Source organism: Astatotilapia calliptera, chromosome 3 (assembly GCF_964374335.1).
Source record: "Astatotilapia calliptera chromosome 3, fAstCal68.1, whole genome shotgun sequence".
Classification (NCBI taxonomy): domain Eukaryota; kingdom Metazoa; phylum Chordata; class Actinopteri; order Cichliformes; family Cichlidae; genus Astatotilapia; species Astatotilapia calliptera.
Genome location: NC_137424.1, coordinates 51,359,090 through 51,385,280, shown reverse-complemented (window position 1 = coordinate 51,385,280; position 26,191 = coordinate 51,359,090). Strand labels below are relative to the sequence as shown.

Below are 26,191 nucleotides of genomic sequence, written 5' to 3'. Positions count from 1 at the left end.
TCTGCTGGAGTTTCCACTCCAGCTTCCTCCTGTAATTTTCCTTAGCCTCTCTGATCTTGTCCTTTAGTAACACCTGGACCTTCCTCACCTCCTCTTTGTTGCCCCCTCTGAAAGCCCTCTTCTTGTTGTTGAGGAGGGCTTTGATGTCCTTAGTCACCCACGGCTTGTTATTTGGGTAACAATGAACAGTCTGAGCTGGAACAATGGAGTCGGTGCAGAAAGTTATGTAGTCTGTGATACACTCAGTAAGCCCATTGATGTCCTCGGCGTGAGGCTCACAGAGTGTTTCCCAGTCGGTCACCTCGAAACAGCCCTGTAGTTCCGCTATTGCCTCCTCTGACCACCTCCTGACAGTCCTGGTGGTCACAGGTTCCCTCCTCACAATTGGCACATAGCGGGGGGTGAGGTGAATCAGGTTATGATCTGACCTACCAAGTGGGGGGAGGGAGGAGGAGCTGTATGCATCCTTGACGTTAGCATACAGTAAGTCTAAAGTTTTCTCTCCCCTGGTGGGACAGTCCATATTTTCACCTGTAAAGCAGGAGCAGGGTAGGCGGAGGTTTACCCTGGTGCAGGTGAGCCGAAGCGGTCAGTGGAAGAATCCGTGAGTTTCTCTGTGAATTTCCCATTACATCGTAGTGCACTCGGTGCTTGCTTGGAAGTTTAGGGGTTTTTTCGCTGTAAAAAGAAGTTTTCTTCCCACGCACAATGGACACTAATGTTTTTGTCACTTTTTATGGAATCAAACGCAAAGTAAGGTCAGTACTTCCACGCTTTAAACGCTGCACGCTCATACTCTCTCCCGCACTCGATATATGATCCATTGTTGATCTGCACACAGCTGTTGTCATGAATGTCACACTTGCTTACGTCACTGTCATGAGACACTCACAAAAAATCACGGTTTTAGTAACGCAGTAACGCAGCGTTCCTATGGGAAAGTAGCGGTAATCTAATTACCGTTTTTGCAATAGTAATCCCTTACTTTACTCGTTACTTGAAAAAAATCAGATTACAGTTATTTGTTACAAGTAACGCGTTACTGCCCATCTCTGCAAACCACAGTGATGTTCTTTAAGAAAAATGTTGCTTAAACTTTTCCAGATTGTTGAATGTAGTAAATGGTAGCATAACGCTGATTTCAGAGACATTTCAGCAATATACACAGGAACTGAAATTAACGGTGTTTAACTTAAGGATTGCACCACTTAAATGTACATCAATCACATAAAACCCAAAGCCATTTGTTATTGGGATGGACTTAAAATGACAGTAAAACTGATAAGTCTGCATGTAGCTAAGGCATTGAGCCTGCGTCATTATTTACCAGAAGCAGATTTATTTTCATATATTTCTGAACATTAAAAAAAAAAATCAAAATTTGAGTTGGCACAGTGGACTAAAGAAGTCAGAAATTAGTCAAGGACAACATTCAACTCTTAAAGCTCATTTTCTGTTCAGTAATTCATGTAAATAACTGTAATTTGGCATCTTAATCAGAAAATAATGGTCTTTACTATGTTTATGCTTTTTTTGGGAAACTGGTAATTTGAACATTCATGGATAACATAATGGTACAGTCCCAAACAAAAGTTTAAGACCACTTGAAAAATGGCAATGGGTGGATCTTAACAAGGTTCCAAGTAGATCTTCAACATGCAACAAGAAGAAATGGGAGTGAGAGAAAAAAAAAATTGAGCATGCAATTTATTGAAAACAACACTTAAACCGAATAAGGCTGATTTACTGCTGATGTCACACTGTCATGACATTCTGATGGCAAAGGCAAAAAAATGTCCCTTTTTGAACATGGTTGGGTTGTTGAACTGCATAAGCAGAGTCTCGCAGCACACCATCGCTTCTGAGGTGGGACACAGTAAGACAGTCACTTGGAATTTCTTAAATGATCCTGAGGGTTATGGAACGAAAAAGTCAAATGGAAGACCCAAAAATTTCACCATCACTGAGCCGGAGGATCCAATTGGCTGTCCGTCAAGACACTGGATGATCCTCGACCCAAATTAAGGCCGTTACTGGTGCCAACTGCAACCCTGTAACCATCAGACAGCATCTGAGACTGAAGGGCTTCAAAGGCCTTATCTCCTTGAATGCCAAAGAACTGACTGTTTGGACCAAGGAAGAAAGTTTTATTCTCTGATGAGAATTTTTTTTTACCTTGAAGGTCCTGATGGTTTCAAACATTACCTGCATGAAAAGCAGATCCCACCTGAGAAGTTTTCTACGTGTCACAGTAGAGGGGACACTATAATGGTCTGGGGTGCTTTTTCCTTCAGTGGAACAGTGGAGCTTCAGGAGGGCTATGTCCAGATGTTGCAGAGAGCATCTCTAATGACTTAGGCCCTCATCTGTGTGGTAACGACTGGGTTTTTCAACAGGACAGCGCTACAGTACACAATGCCTGCAGGACAAGGGACTTCTTCCAGGAGAATAACCATCCTGCATGTTCCCTTGATCTAAATCCAATTGAGAACCTTTGGGGATGGATGGCAAGGTAAGTTCACAAAAGTGCACAACAGTTCCAGACAGTGCATGCCCTTCGTACGGCAGTCTTCACCACTTGGAGAAATGTTCTCTCTCACACCTCATGGAATCACTTGCATCAAGCATGTGATCAACAATAATGGTGGAGCTACTCAATACTGAGTTCATATTTGGAACTTTGATTAATTTTTGGGCCGGTTTACAGGATTTTTTGGAGGTGTGCTCTTAAACTTTTGATCATAGCCTGTTTAAGCCTGTTTAAGCGTTGTCAGTTTAAGTGTTGTTTTCAATAAGTAGCATGCTTAAATGTTCTGTCTCGCTCCCATTTCTTCTTGTTGCATGTTGAAGATCTACTTGTTAAGATCCAACCATGCAAAATATGATTTTTTGCTATATTTCTAGTGGTCTTAAACTTTTGACTGTATTTTAGCTACTGGTGAATTAGCCATTAAAGAAACATAAAATGGTTTTGATAATTAGCAGTACTGTTAATTGAGGCCCACTATAGCATAAACCTTCACATTGGATGGTGACCTAATAAATGCTTCCATTCCAGTCACTGTTATGACCTTTATACCTTCATGTTTTCCAGGTTTCAGACCATCATGTACATGGCGATGGGTTGAAATTTGGTGCTTTTTAACTCCTTCAAAGTTTCACAAGTATATGAGAGTGCTACAATCTGAATCTTTTAGGGCAGAAAAAAATACATTTAAGTTCAGTTTGAAATTCTGCTTAAAACTGTAGTCAAATCAATTTTATACCCCTCTCAGTGTCACAATCTAAAGGGGGTCACAGTTTTGTTTTTCTATGACCAGTTTTGAGTACATATATCATGGGATACATCGGGATTTCAATAAGAAACTGCAGTGGTTTCATTTCTTTAACAGAGAGTAACAGAAACCAACATCGGTACCTTGGATGTTTTTTCTGTTTTCTGATAGTTTCACTGGAGAAAACTTTGTGAAGTGCATGTTGGATAAACTTTACAAGTTCATACCACGACGTGAGATGGGTTACCAGTAGGGCTGCTCAATTAATCGAATTTTAATCACGATTACAATCTGGGCTTTCAACGATCATTAAAAATGACTGAGCCAATTATTAGCCCCTCCCTCGTGCTTTACTCTCGCGCTGCTCCGTGTGGGAAATCGAGCGCACCTCTCTGCATTTCGAACACGCATTGCAACAATTAAGAGGACCCGAGGGAAGCTCGGAAAGCTAAGCACAAGTTATTTGGAGAGGAGAGTGACTGCCGTTGGTTGAAAAGAGAGGTAAAAAAAAAAACTTCAGTGGTGTGGAAACATTATGGGTTCGCGGAGTCAGACGTGGATCAAGTAGACATAGTGTGTAAACTTTGCTACGGTGTCATAGCTGCACCACAGAGCAACACTGCAAAGTTCACTAAACATAGATGTTTACATTTTTCATTTATTTTTTATATTGCAAACATTTGCACTGTTATCAGTATTTGCACACTATTTTATATTATTTTTTAAAGTCATTATTCAATACATTGTTATTGTTAACCCTTTAAATCCCTGTAGAACCGGAACCGTGTAAGCTAGCACAATAATTTGTTTTGCATATGAAACCGGAGGAGTTGTACTTACATCTTATGCCATCAGCTTGTCCCAGGTCACGGTTTCCTTCCACATAAAGCTTTGCAAAAATTGCATAAAAAGCGCTTGCAGGAACAAAAACATAATATTCCAGAAACACGCTTTGCCGATCCGATCAGCTGTTCGTAACACTTCCCACATTGAAAAAGACGTCAACTATCGCATGTCCACCATTTCCTGTTCAAAACAGGAAGTGATGTCATTTTCGCAGAAAATGTAGTTTTTTACTTGTAGGCCTTAAAAGCCTATACTGGTGTTCTTATAAGTCATGTTTGACTCTATACTTTTCTGAATAGTTTCTGTGATGCTTAGAACTCGAATTGCACTGCTGGAAATAGTTTATTTTGATGCACCTGCTGTTTTCTTTGCAAATTTGCATCATAGGATTGTTTTTTGTTTTTCCTGCAGTATATAAAAATTGCTGTATCTCCAAAATAAAACTATGAAGACACTCAAAATAAATTTCCTGTGGTGGGAAACTATTTTTTGCAACTTTTTTGTATTTAAAGTTTTGAGGGATAAACCTCTTAAATTTCCCCAAGTAGAAATATATGTAAAAAAAACAAAAACGATTTTCAATTTTTTTGTAGTTTATTGCACTTTCTTGCAATTAATGTAGTTACTATGCACTTAATGCATACATATTATTAAAATATGGGCTATAACAGTTGTGTTGATGTATAGCAACTTGAAATGCTCCCAAAAATGGCACTACAGCATGTAAAAAAAATAATATAAGCTCTGGCGGACTTGGTTCTATAGTAGGTCTTAAAGGGTTAAATAAATATTGTCAAATAATCGAGATCTCAATTTCACTGAAAATAATCGTGATTATCATTTTTGCCATAATCGAGCAGCCCTAGTTACCAGTCAAAACGAAGTTGCATCATATGAAAGGTCTCCTTCTTACCTACATTCTGACACTAGACTCATCTTGATTCCTTCTGTGTTAAAATAATTTTCTAATGTAGTTCTAACAACAGGAGGCACTGATTACTTAAAAAAATTGAATTAACCAGTAAAATTAGATATTGGTATTCTGTTGTATTGAACATATTATCTTATTTGCTGTAAAAAAAAATCCTTGCTGGGGGTTTTATTTTTAATCTAACTGTGCTTTTATCTTGTGAGTCAAAAAGTTAATTTCAGACTCAGCACGCACACAATCGAAGGGATCAGCCAGTAACAAACAGCACATTGTGCTGCAGAGGCTAAAGTGGACTTCACCCTTCCTGCCATCAGCCTCTGGTATGGGCCTAGTCTCACTGTACTGATTACCTGGTATGCGAAAGCTGTGTGTGTATGTGTGTGTTTAACCCTTTGGAATTAGCCTTCATGTTTGCATGCGTGTGTCTACGCAGTAAATGCATGCCTACGAGCGGGTACCAGTCAGAAATCCATAATCAATGGTGATGAGGGGCTGCAAGGCAAACAAACAAGGGTCTGATTGCATGCAGACACACACAAGAGAGACCCATTAAGCAAACAAATAGATTCTTATCATGCGAACACAAAGGGGATAGAGGGGAGGAGGTGAGCTTGTTTAAGGCTTTCTAGCATAGTTGACCCTTGACCCTGACGGAGCAGACAGGGAATGTAAGGAATCTCCCCACATGCATGTACACAGTGTGCTTTCCGTGGGGTCTGCAGGAGATATACGTCTCCGGGAAGTCCTTTGAAGCCCACAGAGGGCCTCATGTTATTAAGTATCAGCGGTTGTGTGCTTGGTTAAACTTTAACACCGTTCATGCTGGACACTCACCTCTTGCTGTTTGCTCTGCAAGCTTCATGTCTGGTCAGTATTGAGGGGATAGTGACATTGATACACTTTTAGCCAGACACCGCTAAGGTGAATTTACCCTCTGAAGAAAAAAAACAAAAGACTCTTTTATAAAAGGTGCAAATAGTCACAGTGACCACTGGTTCCTGTTTTTGAAGCCTGGATCTGAGTGCCATCTTAGACTTTGGATATCAAACATAAAAAGTGAGCGATACTGCATGCTCAAAAGGTATAGATTTGTCAATCACAAAATAGACCCAGTGTTTCTCAGTGTTTGGCACTCACCAAATAGGTTTTGTGCTCACACCAAAAGGAAATTTTAACCATTTGCTTCTGTGAGGTTTAATGTACGCAGGCATAAAGCACATTATTGTTGTTTATCAAATGGCTGGAAATAACAGGAAAACGGTGACTAAGTAAGGTAACGAAGACTCGTTATGCTAAGCAAATGTAGACCAATCAACTTAAGTACTTACCTTAAGTGAAAGTATTCACCTTCCAAAGACTTACTCTGAACCAGTAAAAAGCCTGATTTTACTCTAAATTGGACCATAATTTTCAAAATCAACATCATACCACGTTAAACAAGTCTTGAAGCTGTGACTGGGGACCGCAAAGTCACAAGGAAACTGTTTACTGAGGTCATAAATCATGTGAGAAGCACAATCATTTCCCCATAGACATCTATATAGTCAGACTTGATTGTGCAGCCACACTGGTTGCCCCCTATGGGTCATCAAGAAGAATGCAGATTTGAGGCTGAGTTTACCCTCTGAAAGATCATCTTTATATAAACTTCGTGGGTGTTTGGCTTGGTTCACCTGTTACTGGAATCAATGGATGATCATAATTTCTTTAAGCGTGCCTTGGTGGTCTGTTGCTGCGCAGAGCAAACAATCCAACAGTTTTACGTTTTGACTGCAGGTTAGTTAAGTTTTCCTCATGGTATCTGTAAGAAAAAGTTATGAAACCCTCATAAATATAGCTTTCTACATCTCTCTTATCCAACACTGTTTTCATTCAAACAACTGGGCGAAATTTTCTCCCCAAATCTAAATTGGTTTAAAATGAAAAAATGTCCACTCTGACCCACAAGCTGCATTGAACCTGAAACTTGAGTAATCAGTTGATAGATTAATCTGAAAAAACTTGTTGGAGGATAAATCAGTTTAGTTTTTTTTTTTTTTTTTTTTAAAGAAAGGAAAATCCAGACATTTTCTGGCCTCAGCTTCTTAAAGGCAACCACTGTAATTTTAACATCTGCTTAACATCTGGTTTTTGGACTGTTTATGCAATTCAAAGAACCTATCAGAAGTTTTTCTGGCTTCTTTTGTGAATTCGGGATTTTCCAACATTTTATAATCTAATTGAAAAAGCAATTTTGGTATCATCATCATTAGCTTTAGTTTAAAAGTATTTCAGCTGTCATGTTATGTGGATTTTCAGTTGTGTATTTTAAGTATAAATGGTCTTTCATGCTTTCCTCTAGAAGTGCATAGTTGAGAGTTGACATGAAATGAACGATAAGGCAGTACATTAACGACATGCATGGTAAGTTCCCAGCTAGAGTCTAAACTGGGAATGCCGTGATGGGATTTTTATGTGGTTGTTGCTTTTTTTCCTTCTAACAACACTTGATTATAATTTAAGCTACTAGAAGCCTACTGGGAACAGTTAGGTTTGTTTCTTGTTCTGTTTTTTTAGTATATCCAAAACCCACTCTCCAAAAAGAATCATCATAAGTAAATTTTATTTATATAACATTAAAAATTAAAAACCAATGTGCTTTAAATGAAAAAAAACAAACAGTGTATGAAGATATGATTGCAATGCATTTGTTGTTGTTGTAACCCATTTATACATACTGTAGCAAATTGTAAATACTCGTATTAAAATGTAACTTAAAAATTACATTTTAAATTTATTAGGTACAACTTATTACAGCTTATCTAAGTGTGTGTCTGAGACAGCTGTACTCGGCTCTCTGCTTGTAGTTCTCCCAGAAGTTCTTTTAGCAATCACAGTTTAAGGTGAAACTAACATTGAATGAGTTTGTTCTTTTACAAAGGGGCAAAATTGCACCACTGCAATGGAAAAGGGTACAAACCACAAGACAAAACTAAACCTTCGAGATCATAATGCCCCCCCCCCCCCCCCATTAATCCTGTTTCGTGAATCACTGGGAGCCAACATTGAGACAGAGGCTAGAATTTGACCAGTTTTTTTTCCTCCTGCCCGCTGCTCTGTCCTTTGAGCAACACTAGCGCACAAAGTTTGAATTGCAAAGGATAATATTTCTTATCAGTAGCACAGTGTTTTCTCTACTGTCCATCCATCACCACCACTCATTGTGTTTGTCTATAATTATTCTGCAGACCTCTCCATCCTCTACTACGTTCCCTTTCCTTCACCACATTTTGTTTTTCTCATCTCTCTGCCAAAGTGTAACCCCCCCCATGTCTCTCCAGCACTCTGCTGTCTTTACTCTTTCGATGTCTTTTTCATGCTCTGCAAACACACGTGTGCACGAACACACACACACACACACACACACACACACACACACACAAGGAGGAAGTACCTCTGAACACCCCCGTCAGACAATAACAGTGTGGAACTCTGGGTATTATTCTAGCAGCCGTGCGCTACTTTATCTGCCCTCCACAATACTTCCTCCCTCACTGACTCACACATCCTGCCTGAGAGGGGGCGAGAGAGGCAGGGAAAGAATGAGATGGGAGAGAGAGAGGCAAGGAGAGGGAGAGGGAGGGAAGTAAGGAGAGAAATGCAGAATACAGGAGGGAGTAATAGTCATGTTTTGTCTTCCAGCAAGAGGAGCAAGGGAGGAAGTAAAGAGGAAAAGGAGGGAGAGGGGAGATGAGGCTTGTCGGTTGGTTTTTCCCTCCTGGTCAGAACCTGCCACCTACTTTACCTCCTCAGATGGACAACAAGCTCTCTGGCTTGAACTCCACTTTCAAGTCACACATCGACTCTTATCAGACCTCAGCTGGCTTGAGGACGAATTTCTTTCCAAATTGTGACCATAAAAGCAAGAGAGTGTTGTGTATGGGACTTAAAGCAGCAGAGTGTCTTTGAACTTGAACTGTGGCTGTCAGGGAAGCTGTGAAGAGACCCGATCAGTTTGACAGTGGACGCTTCAGCTTGGGGAGTCTGGTAAGTTTGACAGCCTTTGTGCAACATTATTTTCAAACTTACGAGGAATAATCTGGACATTTGCATCCTCTGGCTCATTTTAAAATCACAGCTTCTTGTCGCTGTGAATCTTTAAAGAAACGGAATCCGTCCTGTCTCCAAAGCAAAGTGTCTTCAGTCAGTTTCAGTCCTTACTTGTTTGTCCAGCCGCCTTTCTGGCATTCGGTCTGTACTGTATTGAGACAGTGTGTGTGACTGAGATTATGCGCTGTGACCTTTGCGGTATCAGTCAGCTGTTGCCGTTGCTGACCATTAAGTGGGACATTCCAGCAGATCCTCTAATAGAGGCTCATTCAGAGTTGAGAATTTATAATTTCTCGGCCTTTGACTGCTGTCGCCAGCTTGTGTCTTCTTCTCGTCTCCTTGCCACTTCTCTCATTCCATCCAGCTCTTCTATTTAAGATCCTAAAAACCTGCATAACTCCCAGAGAATACATGTTGAAGTAGAAGCTCGCTACGTAGAGCCAACGTGATTGAATTTCCCAATTGGTTGCGGTCAAAACGGAACAATTATCATCTCTTATCTCATTAACTTTGACTCCACGTCAAGGACAAGCTGCTGTTCAGGGTGTGCCAGGGAATTATTTGAAAAATGTGCTTCATGTGATTCCTCTTTGCTTGTTGTTGCCAGTTGGGGGACAGGTAGCCAATTGGGTTACAGTGTCAGGAACAGGAAAGTGGGAGTTCTGTGGATTTATTATTAAGCCTGTTTCGTTGATCCAGATCTTTCAGTCACCGTGGTTAAAAGGACAGTAAGAGCCGGGTCCTTTGTGTGTTTCCTGTTTTTCATAAATAAAAGAGTCCCTGTGGATGTTACTATAATAATGTTACTATAATGTAGTACAGATCTTCAACAGTTTTGAGTAAAATAGGTTAAAGTTTTTGCCTCTTTGGCAAAAAAAAAAAAAAAAAAAAGTCCAAATAACAAAAAATTAAACAGTTTTAAGCAGGGAAACAGGTTCTTTCACTGGGACTTTTTGTTCACTTCCTGGGTAGCTGTTTTTCTTATGGTGAGTTTCTTGCTGTAGCATGTATATACAGTATATATATACCCTTAGATTTTCCCTGCTGTTTTTTTTTGTGCATTCCCTTACATCCATTCCAATAGTTCAGAAACTAACCCTCCAGGAAATAGAGCAAGATTACCCATAATTCTGTGAAGCTGCAAGAAAGCATCTGAGAATGAACAGGGGAACTCAATGGATATGCAACTGGCCAATCATGGTCATTGTTGGCTGCATTGATGCGACATGTAGATTTCTATGGAGGTCCATGTCAGATTAGGATGTAGGGCTTCCTAAGAGTTTTCAGTTATAAGAGACCTACGGTGTACATTTAACACTAATGTTTAAGTCCTTTGTGAGTGGTTTCATTTTTTCGTAACTGACATAAACACAGCTTTTAATTTAAACCCTATGTTTTAATAATTGGTTTAGGAAACTTGAACTAAACACAGTCTTCTTCATTTTAAATAATCTTTGACCAAAAATTTTCGTAACAGCTTTGACCCTTTTCTACCACTGTAACATTATCAGAAGAAGTACTTGTTATTGCCCTGTGATCGGGATTAGAGGGTAAAGGAGGCTGTGCTTTAACCTCCTAAGACCCGAACTCTTCCACGGCATGCATTTTTAATTTCTCTGTGATATTTGAACATATTGGAACCTGATGAATGTAAAAACAAAGAATTTGCAGATTTTTTTTTTTAACCTGATTTTTGTTTCTAAGAAAAATAAGAGCCACATATGAGGATATTCATTTAAAATTTCGATAGAACAGTAGCGGTATAATGTGCTCGTAAGTGGATATCAGGCCGTTGTAGTCAAAATTGAGTATTTTGGTCTAAATAACCCAAAATGTGATGTTCACATGTGTGGACGCCAGGAGGTTAATGGCGGCTTTTCCAAAGCTGTAGAATAGCCTCACGGTCAGTTTCTATGCTGCATGGAGACTTACAGAAATTATTCAAACATATGTTTTCTGTGGTTTTTTTGTTTGTTTATTATTTTATTAGCTGAGATTTATTTTTTTAATAATACTTTATTAGTCATTCATCCAAGTTTTGGTACTGTGAAACTTTCTGTTTTGGTTTTGTTTTAAGCTGTACAGCACTTTAGTCAAGTTTGTAAGAACACTTATGTATTCCTATGTTGGAGGTGCAGCTCTTCATGCTGTAAATCCCCTAATTTGATCACTGCTGCCCTCTTGGCTGCTGCTCTCAGCCTTTTGAAAACGCACTGATTGGCTTTGTGGTTTTGGAGAGCTTTTCCCTTGTCCCCTGCATTGCTGCACAACAGCAGATCAGCGCTCTGTTTTCTTTTAAGCTACAAGTCGGCACATTTTTCCTTTCTTTTTTACCTTTTGTCGTGCACGCCATCTCCATCTGACTTTGGCATTACTACATTTGATTTTTCACAGTAATCAATCTCTGGAAAGCTAAACTTGGAGAAACTGAGGAGGTGGCAGTGAGAAATGGGGGGGGGGGGTCTGTCAATGTTTGTATTTTGTTCAATAATGGTATTTTGTCTGGTCAAGTTTAGATAGTTCCCACACATAGTGCAGCATACACGTAGGAGCGTAGACGCACATACGCAGGCTCTGCATAAACTTTCTCAGGGGATAATTTAAGGACATTGTCAGCAGAGTTGAACAATCAGCGGGTTCAGATAGAAATCCCTCTTAAGGAGCCAGAATCAGGAAACTGGAGTGTTTATTTTGGAAATGGGTCTCCTGCCCCTGCTTTATCATAAACAATAATATGCAAAAATGGTCCTTTCCTTTCCCTCTTGGTGCCAGGATCTGCATTCTTCTCCCAAAACTGTACTTCCCTATGTTTTTCCAAAATAGTCTAATTTTACATTTTTTGTACTTTGTGCTTGATGACCTTAATAGTCCTCTCATTGGAGTGTTGTTGGGAATTAAACTTTGGGCCTTTTTTGTCATAATTATCCACCATGTCATCCAGTTGGTATTTCGGGTGTTTTCAAACTCACTTTTAAACCTTTTGGGACAAGTCAAGCTCTCGGGTCAAAGGATTAAATGCCAGTCAAGGTTGAAGTGTATTTGAAATTGGAGCGAGCCAGTTTTGTGAAATTTTAGGTTAATTGAGTTGTTATTTGACTGATGATGGCATTTTTCAATGAGTAGGTAAAAGAAAATGTCAAGTCAAACAAGCCGAGTCAAAGTCAGTGGCAAAAAGTCAAAATGAAGTAAAATACAATAAAGAAAATCATTTCAAATTGAATTTTATGAGATTTTCTTTGATTTAAATATCCAAAAGCGTCCTTTTGGTTCCAAAAACTCTTCCTTTTTACTAAAGCTTATTAATTGTTATACTCTACATCTAAGATTTTTGCACCAGATACTTGAACCTTTTGTCTTTTTTAAAGTAAGTTTCTCACTGGGTGAAGTCTCTCAGCAAATTCCCAGCTTTTCTGACTTCAGTTTGATTCAAGCTCACACCTCTTAGTTCCTGTTCTCTATAGAGGAACTAGGAGTATGTTATTTCCATCCAGCAACAGTATTTCCAAGTCAGTGTTATTCTTAAAGATATGATTACCACCATAAAGGTCCATTCAAACTTGAGGAATGTAACATTTATAACTGCCTAGTCTTCTCACTCTTTTCTTCTGCTCAATCAGCCCATCTTGCAGTCTGTCTGCAGGGGGGCTGAGCTGAATCTGGCGAGCATATGTGATCGGAAGTCTGAACAAGGGACTTAGTGAATATCTTGGGATACACTGGAATGCCTGGCTTTAGATCAGACCGGAGGGCTTACTGTACACGTTAGATGAGTTTTTAATGGACATAGCGCTGAAGTCCAAACAGCTTGCGAGGAAGCCGTTTCCACAGGATTTAGGTTGGCACGGCGCTGCCGCTGTAGGCATACATTTTATGTGAGCTCTTACGATCCAAGACACTTAGGCTTGTGGTTGCAAACAAGCATGTCATCTTATACATTTTGCCTATATTAATCATATTCAGACATCCTGCTTAGAAGTGGTGGGTAAAAAGATCCCATAGACATGAAGTAGGTAGGAAAAAGGAAAACCGGCCCTATTAAAAACAAGGAAATCACATTAGTTGCCAGGGGAAAAGCATGTTTCACATTTATACAGACACACTGGAAGCATCCGGGCGGGAAATACAACACCACAGCCGCTTCTTTATGTTTGACCAAAATCTCAGGAGTCCCCTAAATTCAACTGGCCTGCAAGTGGTGCTAAAGGATGTTTCTGGATGTGTTTTAGTAGAAGAACGCAGTGTTCCTGTAATACAGGGACACTGCAGTAGGTACCATTGAACTGCTGGTAAATTGGCTATCGGGGCCGTTACTTTCCTCTCTGATCAGCTGATTGATTGATTAAACACTTGATTCTCACCTGTGTGTTTTTGTTTTTGTCTCCACAGACGTAGTGTCCCTTTCATCAGGCCTCACTCCTGGCACCTGGCAAAGCTGTCGGAGCTGCCCTTCCCTCCCCCTCCCCCTCCCCCCCCGTCCCCTCCTCCAGCACCACCCTGCCTCCCCACTGCCGACTCCCCACCTCTCCCCCCTCCTCCACCCCCTCCACCTGCCATGCAGCTCCACCCCGGCCCTTACACACTACCCTGGCACACGACTGACAGCAGGTGAGCTAACGTGTGAACAAAGTTTTTTTGTGTCTCGTAAGTAGGTGGTGCTGTTTATTTGCATTTTCCTGAGAGGTGGGTCCCTAATTTTTTCTGACAATTTTTCTAACCTTTAGGTTTCATTCAATAAAAGCCACCATAGAAAGGTGGGTTTTACTCAATGAAATCTTCCGAGCTCATGTAAAGTTCTGTTTGTGCTCTACAGGGGAGTTTCTATGTTTGAATGCAGTTACATGATTATATCACTACAGGGAATTGCTTTCATAATTAAATTAATTATCGTAATGAATATATTAAATGTTGAAGCTTGCAGTTATGTAAAGCAGTAAAAGCCTTACTATTTTCAGTGATGTCTCACATATGTAGAATGTGAAATTAGCAGGAGCTTTGTTTGTTTGCTTGAAAGATGATTTGAGCAATAAATCACTTGGTTTAATCAATATTTACATACTTTCGAAGTGTACTATATCGCTTAAGGTCGAGGTAGACATTCATCATACTGACTGATATTGTTGATAGTGACATTTGGCACTGGACTACATAAGTCTTTATAGCATGAAGCCTGTGAGCGTGATGTTTATGGGCCTCAGGGTTTCCAGTGGTGCACAAACCCAGTGGTCTGCTGGGTCCGAGCTGAGCCCCGTGAGGGAGTCAAGATGTTTTTTCAGATATAAGATACAACACAAGAGCGATTGTGTTCTAGCTCCATATTTTTAACATTGGATTCGGGTTTGGAATAGATCCTATAGTGAGCCTTAGTGCAGAGCCTCAGTTCATCATCTAGCTGAAATAAGCTGTTTTAGCACCTTTGTCTTGAAACTAACTTTCTTCTGATTGGCTCAAAGAAAGGGTTGAAAGCAAGTGGGAGGGGCTTTTGTATTTTAGATTAGATTAGATAGATTAGATAAAACTGTATTAATCCCTTGGGTGGATTCCTCCGGGAAATTCAGTTTCCTGAGCAGACAGACGTTGCATGTTACAGAGTTGGAATACCAAATAAAGGGTATTGCTCCATATTTTTTGACATCATATGGAGCCAAGAATAGAAAAACAAACTGCAGTGGCACAACATGCAACGCACACAAAAAATGGCAGGTGTAAAATGGGCCTAAGCGACTGAAGAGGTCGGAGATATTCACCTTGTTTCCCTAATGACTATTAATGATAATAGACCTTTTACCGATAAGGTTTATGCAAGATGTTTTGACGTAGTCTTGACGCAGTGTGTTTCAGATGATCTCCATGTAAAGCTGTTGTTTATATGGTGCGCTCAGTGATATCTCTGATTTTAAGGTTCTTTTGGGATTCGTTTTTCTCCTGGCTTTAATTTGTCGCTTCCTCACTGAGGGGAAGAGTAATTACAAGCTGGGGAATATAAGATGAGCATGTTCATCTGAATTACAGCAAATCATGTTTTGCTGCTCCACCAAAAACATCATACTTTATATTAGTCATACAGTATGATCCCATTATTTGCAAGTCCCCACCTGGGATTTAAAAAAAAAAAAAATTGGTCCCTGTGACTCTGACTGTGCCCCTAAAGCCAACAATTGCCAGGAAGCAGGTGACATCACTGTTTTAATGTCAACATGGCCCACACAGGAAGCAGGTCTATTTTTGGCTTCTATTTAAACATTCCAAAGCAATAACCAATCAGATCTCTCTGGTGACCAGCTCTTTGTTCGTCTGCTCGTGGGGGACAAGATGTTTTCTGCTGCGGTGGCAAATCCATTCAGAGCCCTCGGGGTTTTTAAAAGTGAAAGGGATGCAACAACAAATTCAGATGGATTTTGTTTTGTTATTTGGCCTTCTGCAGTTAATAGTTGCAGTTTAAATCAAGAAGTTTTAAGAAAGATGTAGAATAACACTAAAATGGGGTGGAGTGGAAATTGGTTTAAGTAATTCACCTTTCCAGTTGAGATGTTGATGAAAAGCAGAGTTTTTAAAAAGTGGTGGTGTACACTTGAGTTTTGGACACCAAACATTTGAATGCTTCATGAAAGAGTCACACTTTTTCCAGTGTGGTCTTTTTCACAGCGACTAATCCAAATCACACAGCAACGCATTAATGGCTAACCTTGTTTTGCTGATGGGTTTATCTCTGACGCCCTCTCGGCGGAAGTTTGGTGTGTTTTCAGTATCATATCTTCCTGCCATGTGGTGTAATTAATCTGTACCAATTACAGATCTTCAGACTCTAGCAATTGCTCATTGAGCCATGAGATAGTAGATAATTATGTCATTAAGCCCAGCTTTGCTAAACCTCTAAATTGTGGAAGTATTCAGGTTTCTTTTTTTTACTACTAAGTCATAAAAGTCCTGTATGACTCCATTCAAAATTACTTCTAAATTAAATCCCACTTTTCATGGATTTGATGTTGAACTTATCTGGCTAAATTAAAACATGAGAAACATGGTGCTGAATGACCTTAAACTCACTGAATTCAATATCTACAGCATCATTTTAAAACAGCCAGCCCCAAAAACATCCACAGATTCCCTTTTTCTTTTAAAAGAATCACAGTTTGCTGTCATTTTAGGTTAGCATAAAACATGTCTTAATATGGACTCCAGGATGACAATTTTGCAATCATTAAAACTGAATATTTGAAGTCAGAATAAATGCCATCGTCTATAAAAGAATATAGATAATAATGATTTTTTTAAAATAGTGATTCTTTTAAGGAATGTCAGTACATTAAAAGACTTTTGAATGTTTCAAACTGGTTTAACTCTAAAATAAAACAAAAGACTAGGAAATTATTTACTATACCTGGCCACCCATTGGCCACCCATTGGCCACCCATTGGCCACCCGATGTTAAAACATGCAGCACAGACAGCTTTTTATCCATCATTTGGGATCTTGCAATGTTCAAACTCATGACAGAAAAGATTTGTTTGTGCACATAATTGGAATAATAAGTTAAACAGCAGTCCAGACTCATTAGTCATTCCCCTCCAAATTCATTAACATGAAGCTGCCTTTTGTTGAGTTTCTGGCCCTCTGACAGTGTTTTGCCCATGTGCCCATATAAAATATCAGGTGGGAGACCATTCTACATAAACTATATTCTTTGTAGTTTTGCAGACACGTGACAAGTCAATGTGATGTTTTCTGACATATAGATATCATGGTGCTCATGCTGACAATGTGGGATTAAGTGACTAAGGTCCCACTTACACAGGCCTAGAGACTAATCCATGACCATCAGGCAACCAAGAGAGAAAAACTAGTGTTCCCTGATCGGCTGTGAGTGGTTTCCAGAGGTTGATTGCAGTCGATGGGATTGCTCAAGTCCCAGCCACACAGATTTTCAGACCAGTCAGTGACCCCCTGGCAACCACCTGTCACTAGGGAAAAACATGTGTCACCCAACTGGTTGGCAGACCTTCTTGTGACTATTTGATTGCTAACATATTGCTGTGATCATAGTTTGAATTTTCACCCAGCGAGAGCCAGAAACCCCCAGGAACCACTGCCATCCAGTTGGGGACTACACATTTTTTCCCCATCAACTGCTGGGTGCAGCACATCCAATATGGTGGCCAGCTGTCAAGCAGCATGTGTAAATGACTAATTACTTAGTGAAAGTGCTACTTTTTATTGAAAATTTCCCAAATCAATGAGTATTACTTCTGCTCTGAGTCTAGCTATGAGATTTTTTTTTCTGCTACTGTAATACATCAGTGACAAATAATTGAATCGGATAGTCAGGTTGAATAAAACTCTTTGTATTAGAGTATGATCTCACCAAGCTACTCACAGTAAAAATAGCCTTTATGTCTTTGTCAGTTGTTCTCCTTTTGATAGCAATCAGTGATCTAACGTACCACTGTTTTAATAGTCCCACATTATGTGTGCGTGTGTGTGTTAGTGTGCGTGGGGGGTTCTTATTCCCACAGTTCTCCCGCCTGATCTCATCAGTCGGATGAGGAGGCAGCTCCCGGCATAACTCTGGACAATGTCGTGTGACTCCCAGAAAATGTGGACAAAGAGAGGAAGACGTTCAATAAACTGTGTTTGTGTGAAGGAGAGTACATTTTGTACAGTCCGTGTGTGTGTGTGTGTGTGTGTGTGTGTGTGTTTGTGTGTGTGTGTGTTTTATTTTTGCTCTAACCATGTGTAAGCAATAAGTAAAGTAGGGATAAAATATCTCCAGCTTTCACAGGAGTGTGTATGCCTTTTGTAACTCTCACATCGTGCGTTTGTGTATTTGTGCTGGTGCGTCTTCGTCAAACCTCACACTCACATGTTCCACATTGCGTCTGATTGGGCAGGAGTGACTGTCATTTCCTCTCCAGCTCCCGTCTCATTTCCTCTCTTCCTCTCTCTGTCACCCAGGTCAAACTTATACAGAAGCCTCTCCTCTCCCATCCATTGCTCACTTCCCTCAAAGACTGTTTTCTCATGCAGATAATGAAGCGTACTTTCCACCCTGCCAGTCAGAGTATTGTATCTCACTGTTTTACACCCGTGATCTTATTGAGCGATTTATGTACTTATATTGCACCACTCCCAGGGCTCCCATTTATGTCATTCTAGTACTGAACGCTTGAGACTGACGAACATGCCTGAACATGTCTGGATGGACACTAGAGAAACTGCAATGTTGGCATTTCCATGTTTGCTTTATTTTGCAGAGCTGTTGTTTGCTGCTTCAGCTTAATGGTGGTTTCATAGCATTTTCACATAACACATGAAAGATCTTTGGTTTGAACCTGGGAGCTGGCACAGATCCCTGCATCAGAAATGGCTTCTGGTGTAAAAGTCTATCAAACCAAATATTCAGTTCAATTGAATTTTATTTATATGGCACAGTAGCACAGTTCCCTCAAGGCATTGTTTGGATCCGCATATCCAGATATGCAGCTCTAAACAACTTCTGTTATACAGCATATTAATGAGTTAAAGGTCACTAATTTTATTATTGACTTTAAAGTCTTGACTTTATTACCCCATGATCATTATATAAAGGACATAAATTCCTCTTCATGTTCCAAAAGCCAGTGAAGTTTTAAGAGTTGGCTCATATAATTCTTACATTATCCAGCCATACTGGAAAACGGTAGCTGTCAAACACAGAAACATTGCTTGTCTAATGTGAGAGACACCATGTACATAGAGCCTACTGGTAAGAGCATGGAAAGGAAAATGACCTATACGCGTACTACAAATCATCAAAACATTGGAATACATGAGCATAAAACTTGTATTTAGCGTAAAAGAGTAAGTTGAGGTTGAATAGTTTACAACTGACGTTTCTGAAGCAAAGAATTGTAAACCATAAATACCACAAGCAGCAGCCTGGAGATAGTCTGCTGGTTGTCTTGCCCATGTTGGTTTGAGATCAAAGTCCTTCAGAAATTTCTGTCTCCTGTAACCCCTCCTCTGTCTCCTTGACAACTTTCCCCATTGTTTGAATAAGACACCAAAGAAATAACAAAAGGGTGAGTGACCACTCTCTCCTCTTTACAGGAAAAAGAAATACCACAATAAAAATGCCTGCAGGTTTTTATTGGAGCCTTTATGGCACTGGATTTGAACCAAGCGCATGAACACTGGGTGCCCTCAAAGCCCGCTTGATAAGACAATATGTACGAAGTGTATTTTTCTATCTTTGCTGCCTAACCTCTCCTTTTGCTCCCTGTTATTCTGTCTCGTGTGGTTTTCTCCACGAAGTTGAGATGGTTGGGAATTCTTTTGTTCTTTTTTCCTCTGTGTCATTTGGGGGAAACGGGGTCATTTTTTGGCCTAATAAACAGTCGAAACTACAAGGGGGGCCAAAGAGCTCGAGAGGATGATGTGTAACATGGGTCACAGGTCAAATTCAAACCCAACATTGCGGTTGAGTGGCGGGTAGTTGAGTCCATTGAGCAACATTTGATATACAGTACATATGACATTTATTGCATGTCTGTCTGCCCTAGAAGGGATACCTCATCTGTTTCTCATCTGCCTTTTATTCTCTCTTGATTCAGCTGGGGGAGTATTTTTTTTCTTATCTAAATCAAATGTGCTAGGATAGATTATATTGTACAGATGCTTCTCTTTTTTGGCTATATATATAGTTATTAGAAAGTAAAATGGTTTTTAAAAGCTATATATATATATGTGGGGGGGGGGGTAAACATTGTGCATTTGATGTAAAGAAGTTGGGACAGGGTAGGACAAAAATTGGAAGAAAGGAATGAAGGAGGAAGATGAAAAAGGATAAGAGGAATCAAGGAATGACTTAGACATTTTGACTGTAGGCAGCGTGAGTTGATGAGGAGGAAATCCCTCTCTGCCTAAAGAGGCTTCCTCCGAGGGGCTTTAAAACGCATGGGGCTGCCGTGGATCTTCAGCTCACCACTGATAGAAAACAGATCCACCAGCTGTTCAGTGGAAATGTTGTATGGATGGGATGTGAAGGGCGGGGTAATCGAAACTTGCAGTATGAAAATTAAAGATGACTTAGTATATGTAGCTTTTAAAGGCATTAACTGTCTTGTCAGTCAAGAAGTAACATCATAGTGTTCTGGAAACCACATGAAGTTGCTTAGAGAACATTAAAATTTACTTTGATTTTGATACTGTATTGACCTTCCTCCGCCTTTCCCTGCAGTTGTTACAGTCCAGCTCCCCAGCAAAAACCTTTAAACTACTTTAAATGAAGCTGGTAGGGTCAACCCATCCAGGGTTAGAGTAAATGAGGTCATTTTTGTGTGTTGGAAAACCCAAAGGGTAAAGTTTTTAATCTAGTAAAAATTCCTAAAACAGGAGTGAATGTTAATCCCAACCTAATCTTTAGATGAGTCGCCAATTACGTGTTGGATGTGAATTGTTCAATAATTAATAATGGCAAGTAGCTTAACCCTAAATCCATAATGCTGTTTAACTATGCTAATCAAAGAATAGTTGAACAGTTCCCCAAAACTCAATAATACCAATAAAACTACCTCTGAAGTCTTTAGTGGTAATGACCCCAAGCCCTAGATTTAACCCCACCCCTAACCCTATGACCCCACCCACACATACACCAATATTTTGGCGCACGTGTTTTGTGTACATTTCTGCAGGCACTGCGGAAGAGGTGGCATGTATCTAATCAGCAGCAATGGCAACATCTGGGCCCATTGCATACACCACTGATCATATTGACTACACACGCAGGGTTAATTTTGCTTTTAAAACTAAAACAAAGCTGCATTTTAATTGGCCATTGAGTGTGTTTCTCTTTTTGTCTTTATCAGACTGTGTGCAGTGTTACTGCTTTATGGTTAGGGTTATATTTTTACTTGTTATTTTGCCATAATCTTGACAGCACCTTAAACTGGTGAATAGAGATATTTTTCAAAATGAACACAGAAAAGTCCTTGTTTTAAAAAAAAAAAAAAAAAAACCTTCTGGAAAAAATCTGGATAGTTTTTGATGTGTTGTCCAAAGATCAAGTTGGCGTTTGTTTGCTTATTTAGTCTGCAAAATAACCCAAAGCACCACCCTTGTCTGTTTTTGAAATATTTCGTTTGACCTTCTGCATCTCCATCTCTCTGCAGTGATTTGTCCATACAGTGGAGTCAGCTGTCCAGACCTTACTCCTCCACTGACCGAAGCAGCTCCCTGGGCTCCATGGAGAGCTTGGACACACCTACACCCACCACGCAGCCATACTCCGACTCTCATAATTCACCAGTCGATCCCACCCTCTTCAACAATAAGAGAGACTCTGCCTACAGCTCCTTCTCCGCCAGCTCAAACACATCTGACTACGCGACAGTCCCTCTCAGACCCGGTGAAGCCAACTCAATGGATAACCTCTTGTCTTGTCAAGGCTACCCTGTTAGAGACACCTCAACCCTTTGCGAGTCACCTAGTGAGGGCAAAGATGAGGCACCGCTGATCACACAAAAGTCCAGATCACTGACTAGGCCGAGACCAAGGCCCATCGAGGTAAAAGAGAGACCCTCGTCCTGCTGCTATGAGCAGGAACGGAGGGGTGGAGGCTTTGAGATTCTAAGAAATGGAGAAACAGGAATGGAAAGAAAAAGGAACCCTCCTCAGCCTCCAACCAGAAAAGATAGTTTTAGGGCAACCCGGAGTCATCCCAATTCCACCAACCCACGTTGTGCTTCTGCTCCTATTGAAAGTTCTGGTGTTTCTTCTTATTATGAAGAAAACAAGCTCTCACTTAATCTTGAATCAGGAATGCATAATGGCTTCCCTGCACCAGGAGGAGGTCAAAGTGGGAATTTCGAGAAGGATACTTTAGATACACACTGTATCCAGACGGAAAATATTAGATTTATAAAATGTGACACTAGTGCTCATAAAGACTACAACTCAGAGAGCACCTCAGAAAACCTCTCTGAACCACTGACAACTTCCTTAAATCCCAACCTCCACTCTGATTCTGACACCTTGCCTGCAGAAGCCTCCACCGAGGTTCAAGAGCAGTCCTGCATCTCCCACACTCAGACCAAGCACTGCTCTACTGTGCTACACAGGCACAGCGCTCCCGAGAAGCTCCTTGCTACACAACTTCAATTGCTGCAGTTTAACAGTGACAGCCCTTCTGTGGAACCATGCAGTCTATCAAACCCTTCTGAGCCCTCTTTGTCTCCCTGCAGCAGCCAGTGGTCCCCTTCATCACTTCAGCCAATGAGTGAACACCAAGAAGCTTCTCAAAACCACCTTCATGCCACGTCAAACAAATGGGGAGGTAGCCGATGCTCAACCCCAGGATCTGTGTTCTTCGAAGGAGATGGTGATGACAAAGATTCAAGAGAGAGGCTGAATGTGAATGGCGGTTCTCTCACACCGGATCAGCATCACGTGCCATGGGGTCGCTCTGTGAGCGTGCCAGGGGAGAGCACAGGATCATCAGCACAGGAAAGACTGAGCTCTGAGCAGATGCTTGAGCGGGACTTTGAGCCTCTTAGTGCTGCTGCAAGTATGGATACCTTAATGGATGAGCAAAGAGCAGTGGACAGAGGAAAAGGTGAAGAAAAAAAACAAGAAGTTGTAGAAGGTGAGGCAAGTGCAAAAAAGTCCAACTCTTCCAGGAACCATCGAAGGAACCGCCGGCGAAGCGAGAGATTTGCCACCAACCTGCGCAATGAGATTCAGAGGAAAAAGGCCCAGCTTCAGCGCAGTCGAGGTCCAGGAGGGTTACTGTGTAGTAGAGAAACTGTCCAGGAGGAGGATCCAGATGTCAATGAGGAGGGAGATGCAGAACAGCCAGCCCAGGAAGACGGTGCCAAGGCTACATTTGCCACTCCTTCTCTTCCCCAAGATTCCCAGACCTCAGAACCAGTCATACCATCAAACACCTCAAGTGAATCAGACCGTGATGTCTTAAAGACTCAGTCTCCATCCCTAACCTACCCTCAGAACAATAGTTTATCCAGATCTGTCCAAATTCTGGACCCAGGCGCCCCGAGTTTTGGTGTTGGCATCCGAGTTGTGGAGGAACCAGCTCCCGCTGGCAAGGCCCGCCGTTGGCGTTGGACACCTGAGCACAAACTCCAACCAGAACCTGATCAAGACAGACAGTGCAGAGTTTCCAATGAGAGCGTTTTAGGAGTAACAGGGTCTCGTCATGGAGTTTGTGCTTTCACCTCATCATCTACATCAACATACGGCCGCTCGTCTTCAGGTTCTCGAACCGAGGATTCTGATATCCTTCCGTTTGCAGATAGAATGAAGTTTTTTGAGCAAACGAGCAAGGGCGTGTCTGTTTCAAATGCCCTGGGGTCTATCCGGAGCACCAGAGGGGGAGAGCCTCCAAACCAAAGGAGATATTCCTATCAGGGGGGACCACAGGAAAGCTCCCTGCTTTCAAACACTGTGGAGGCCAGGAGGCAGTCTGTGAGTAACAGCAGGGAGAGGCGGAAAGAAAAGGAGAGGGAACAAGCGAGGGAAAGGGAGGAGAGGTTGAGGGAGCGAGAGGAGAGGCTAAGAGAAAGGGAGAAGCAGCAGGAAAAGGAAAGACAAGAGAGGGAACTGGAAATGGAGAGGGCAAGGATGAGGGAGATGGAGCGGGAGAGAGAGCGAGAGGAGCGGGTCCGACAGTGGGAAAGGGAAAGGGAGCTCGAGCTGGAAAGGGAAAAAGAAATGGAGAGAGCGAGAGAACGAGAGCGACTCCAAAATCAAAGAGAGAAAGAGCTTGAGAGAGAAAGAGAGAAGGAAAGGGAAGAAGACTGTCAGCTCACCTCTCATCAGGAGTTTTATCGTAGCTGTGGCTTCACAGTAAAAACTCAAGACTTCCAACAACACAAGGAGAACTTCCACAACTTCCAGCCCAAACCTCAGATATTCTCCCACAGCCAAACCCAGAGTCACGTCCCACGATCAGCTTTTTATCCAGTCAGCACCCCTTCCCAGCGACCAGAGAACCGACAAGCTCTGCCCCCGGGATTCTCAGCACAGAGTTACACATCTGCAGAGGTAAGAGGGATGCTCCAAGGGTCTACTCCATTTTTTTTACCTTGCCCCAACTAAGTGAGCAGGAAACATGGTAATACCCCAGATACGACTATACAATAGCATCAGCAAAGTAGAATTCGTTTACTGTCCCCTTTTAAAAACGAAACAACCCTCATTGACTTGTTCACTTCATATTTTGCCTCTGCCTCACCTGCAGTAACCCTACTACTAATGGTTGCTTTATGTTGTAAGGTGAAGACTCCAAAATATTAGAAAGAAACCCCAATTAAATTACCTCCATGAGCAAGCACTTGGCTACAGCGGCAAGGAAAAACTCCCTTTTAACAGGAAGAAACCCCAGCAAAGTTTCTACCTCCATATTTTAATTCTTGGCCTCTGTTAAAGGATCTCTGTGGGATTACAGTTTAAAATATAATAATGTAATATAATAATAGTAATAATAAGGTATAAAACATCTAATTTTCCTATAGGAAAATCACAGGTGAAACATTTAAGAGCAGTTGGAAATAAAATAAAAAAATAAAAAATAACAACAATAATAATAACAATAATATTCATGAATAGCCAGGAAGTTGTTTTTTTTTTTATTTCTTTGCACAATAATAATATGTAATACTTTTTTGATTGCTCTACTAACTCTTTTGTGTTGGTTTTATATGTGTAAAAGTACTGGCAGCAGCCAGTGAAACTCCTTCAAAGATTTTTTTAAAAACTTGACCTCTGACCTCAAGGTCACTGAAATTTAAACTCGTCTGAGATTTTTTATAATTACACCTATGTTATTATTTTCCGGATTCTAGGGTAATTTCCTTATGGTATTACCACATTCACATGATTTTCAGAAAACTTGACCTCTGACCTTGACCTTGAGATTCCTGCCCGTCACATGACATGTGCACCTAACCGTGGCAAAAGGTTAGTCTACAGCGCTGATTTTGTTTGTAGGGCTTTTTAAGGCCTTAAAAAAGCACCTTAGTTAACGTTTGAACTAAGCAAAACTGTTATTTTATGCTTGAGTAAGTTAAACCTCGCTTTAAAATAATGGTTAAAAATACTTATCTCAGTCAGTCAGACTTTATGATTTTTCGTTGGGTTGAATGCCAATTTATTTTTCTTTTTTGTGTAAAACACCTTTTTATGCATTCACAAGTGGCGCTCAAGCTAAACCATTGTTCGCCATAATTACCAATGAACTCATTTCTGTGTTAACGTTGCGTTATCATATTGAGGCGATGATCCTGAGAGGCAGCCTGCCTAAGTTGAATCACAGCCAGTGTTCCAGCAGCATTGAAACTTAGTACCTCTTTAGAGAGTGAAAAGTAAACTTTTCTGCTGGACCAAGCTGAGATGACCACCGGAGACCGAAAACTATCTCGCTCCTTTCAACCAGCACCACAAAGGGATCGAGTGGCCTCGCTTGGATGTTGGAGCTAAGCGGCCGCTCGGTCCAAGTGCTCCGCGGTTGAACAGTGGGTTTGAAGCCGAGCCTCTTATCCTGCATGCGGTCACAGTCTGAAATTCTCATTCAGCGGATTGTTGCAGCAGAACCTAGAGAGCGAGAGAACGAGCAGCGGCGGGACACTTGTGTCAGCGATAATAGCGGCATAGGGTTACATCTTTACCACAAATTGATCCGACTTAGGGGGGCACAGACCCTCGTCTGAACTTTTGCTTCTTCTGTGAACTCCTGCACATTCGTGCCCTCATCATTCGACACCAAGCAATCCACACTGACATTTGTTTTGGACTAAATGTACTTTGAGTTCAGCATATGTTTGGTTCAGGACACTTCTGTGAGGGTACGCCACACCAAGGCCTCCGGGGAGCCGTGAACCTCGGCCTCCTCCGTGTCGGCATTCTTCTCAAGTCAAAGGTTGCCGGTTAGATGCCACAGCGATAACCCCGTGTGTTTAACTCTGCTGCTGACAAGGTCCATTGTTTTTTAGTGGTAACAGATGTGCTGGATGGGTGATAAGGAGAAACCCTAATATCCAGGTGTCGGTGTGACGGTCAGCCT

At 41.1% G+C, this 26,191-nt stretch overlaps 1 protein-coding gene and 1 long non-coding RNA gene across 3 annotated transcripts in view; one reads left to right on the top strand and one right to left on the bottom strand.

Moving 5' to 3' along the window:
* LOC145421563 (uncharacterized) overlaps window positions 1-6,753 on the bottom strand; it is a 37,597-nt gene extending 30,844 nt beyond the window's left edge. Inside the window, exons 1-2 of the long non-coding RNA XR_013902950.1 lie at window positions 6,381-6,753; window positions 5,887-5,986 (exon numbers count right to left, since the gene is read on the bottom strand). This is a non-coding gene — a long non-coding RNA (uncharacterized LOC145421563). The remainder of the gene's footprint in view (window positions 1-5,886; window positions 5,987-6,380) is intronic.
* Window positions 1-26,191, top strand: part of shroom4 (shroom family member 4) — a 100,418-nt gene that overhangs the window by 58,679 nt on the left and 15,548 nt on the right. The window contains exons 1-3 of one of the 2 annotated variants that reach the window (XM_080292025.1): window positions 8,702-9,078; window positions 13,528-13,746; window positions 21,285-24,174. In XM_080292025.1, coding sequence (XP_080148151.1) covers window positions 13,694-13,746; window positions 21,285-24,174 — 2,943 coding nt within the window. In that variant the 5' untranslated portion in view covers window positions 8,702-9,078; window positions 13,528-13,693. Of the gene's footprint in view, window positions 1-8,701; window positions 9,079-13,527; window positions 13,747-21,284; window positions 24,175-26,191 lie in introns of those variants that run through there. The other variant, XM_026162598.2, reaches the window with a different exon arrangement.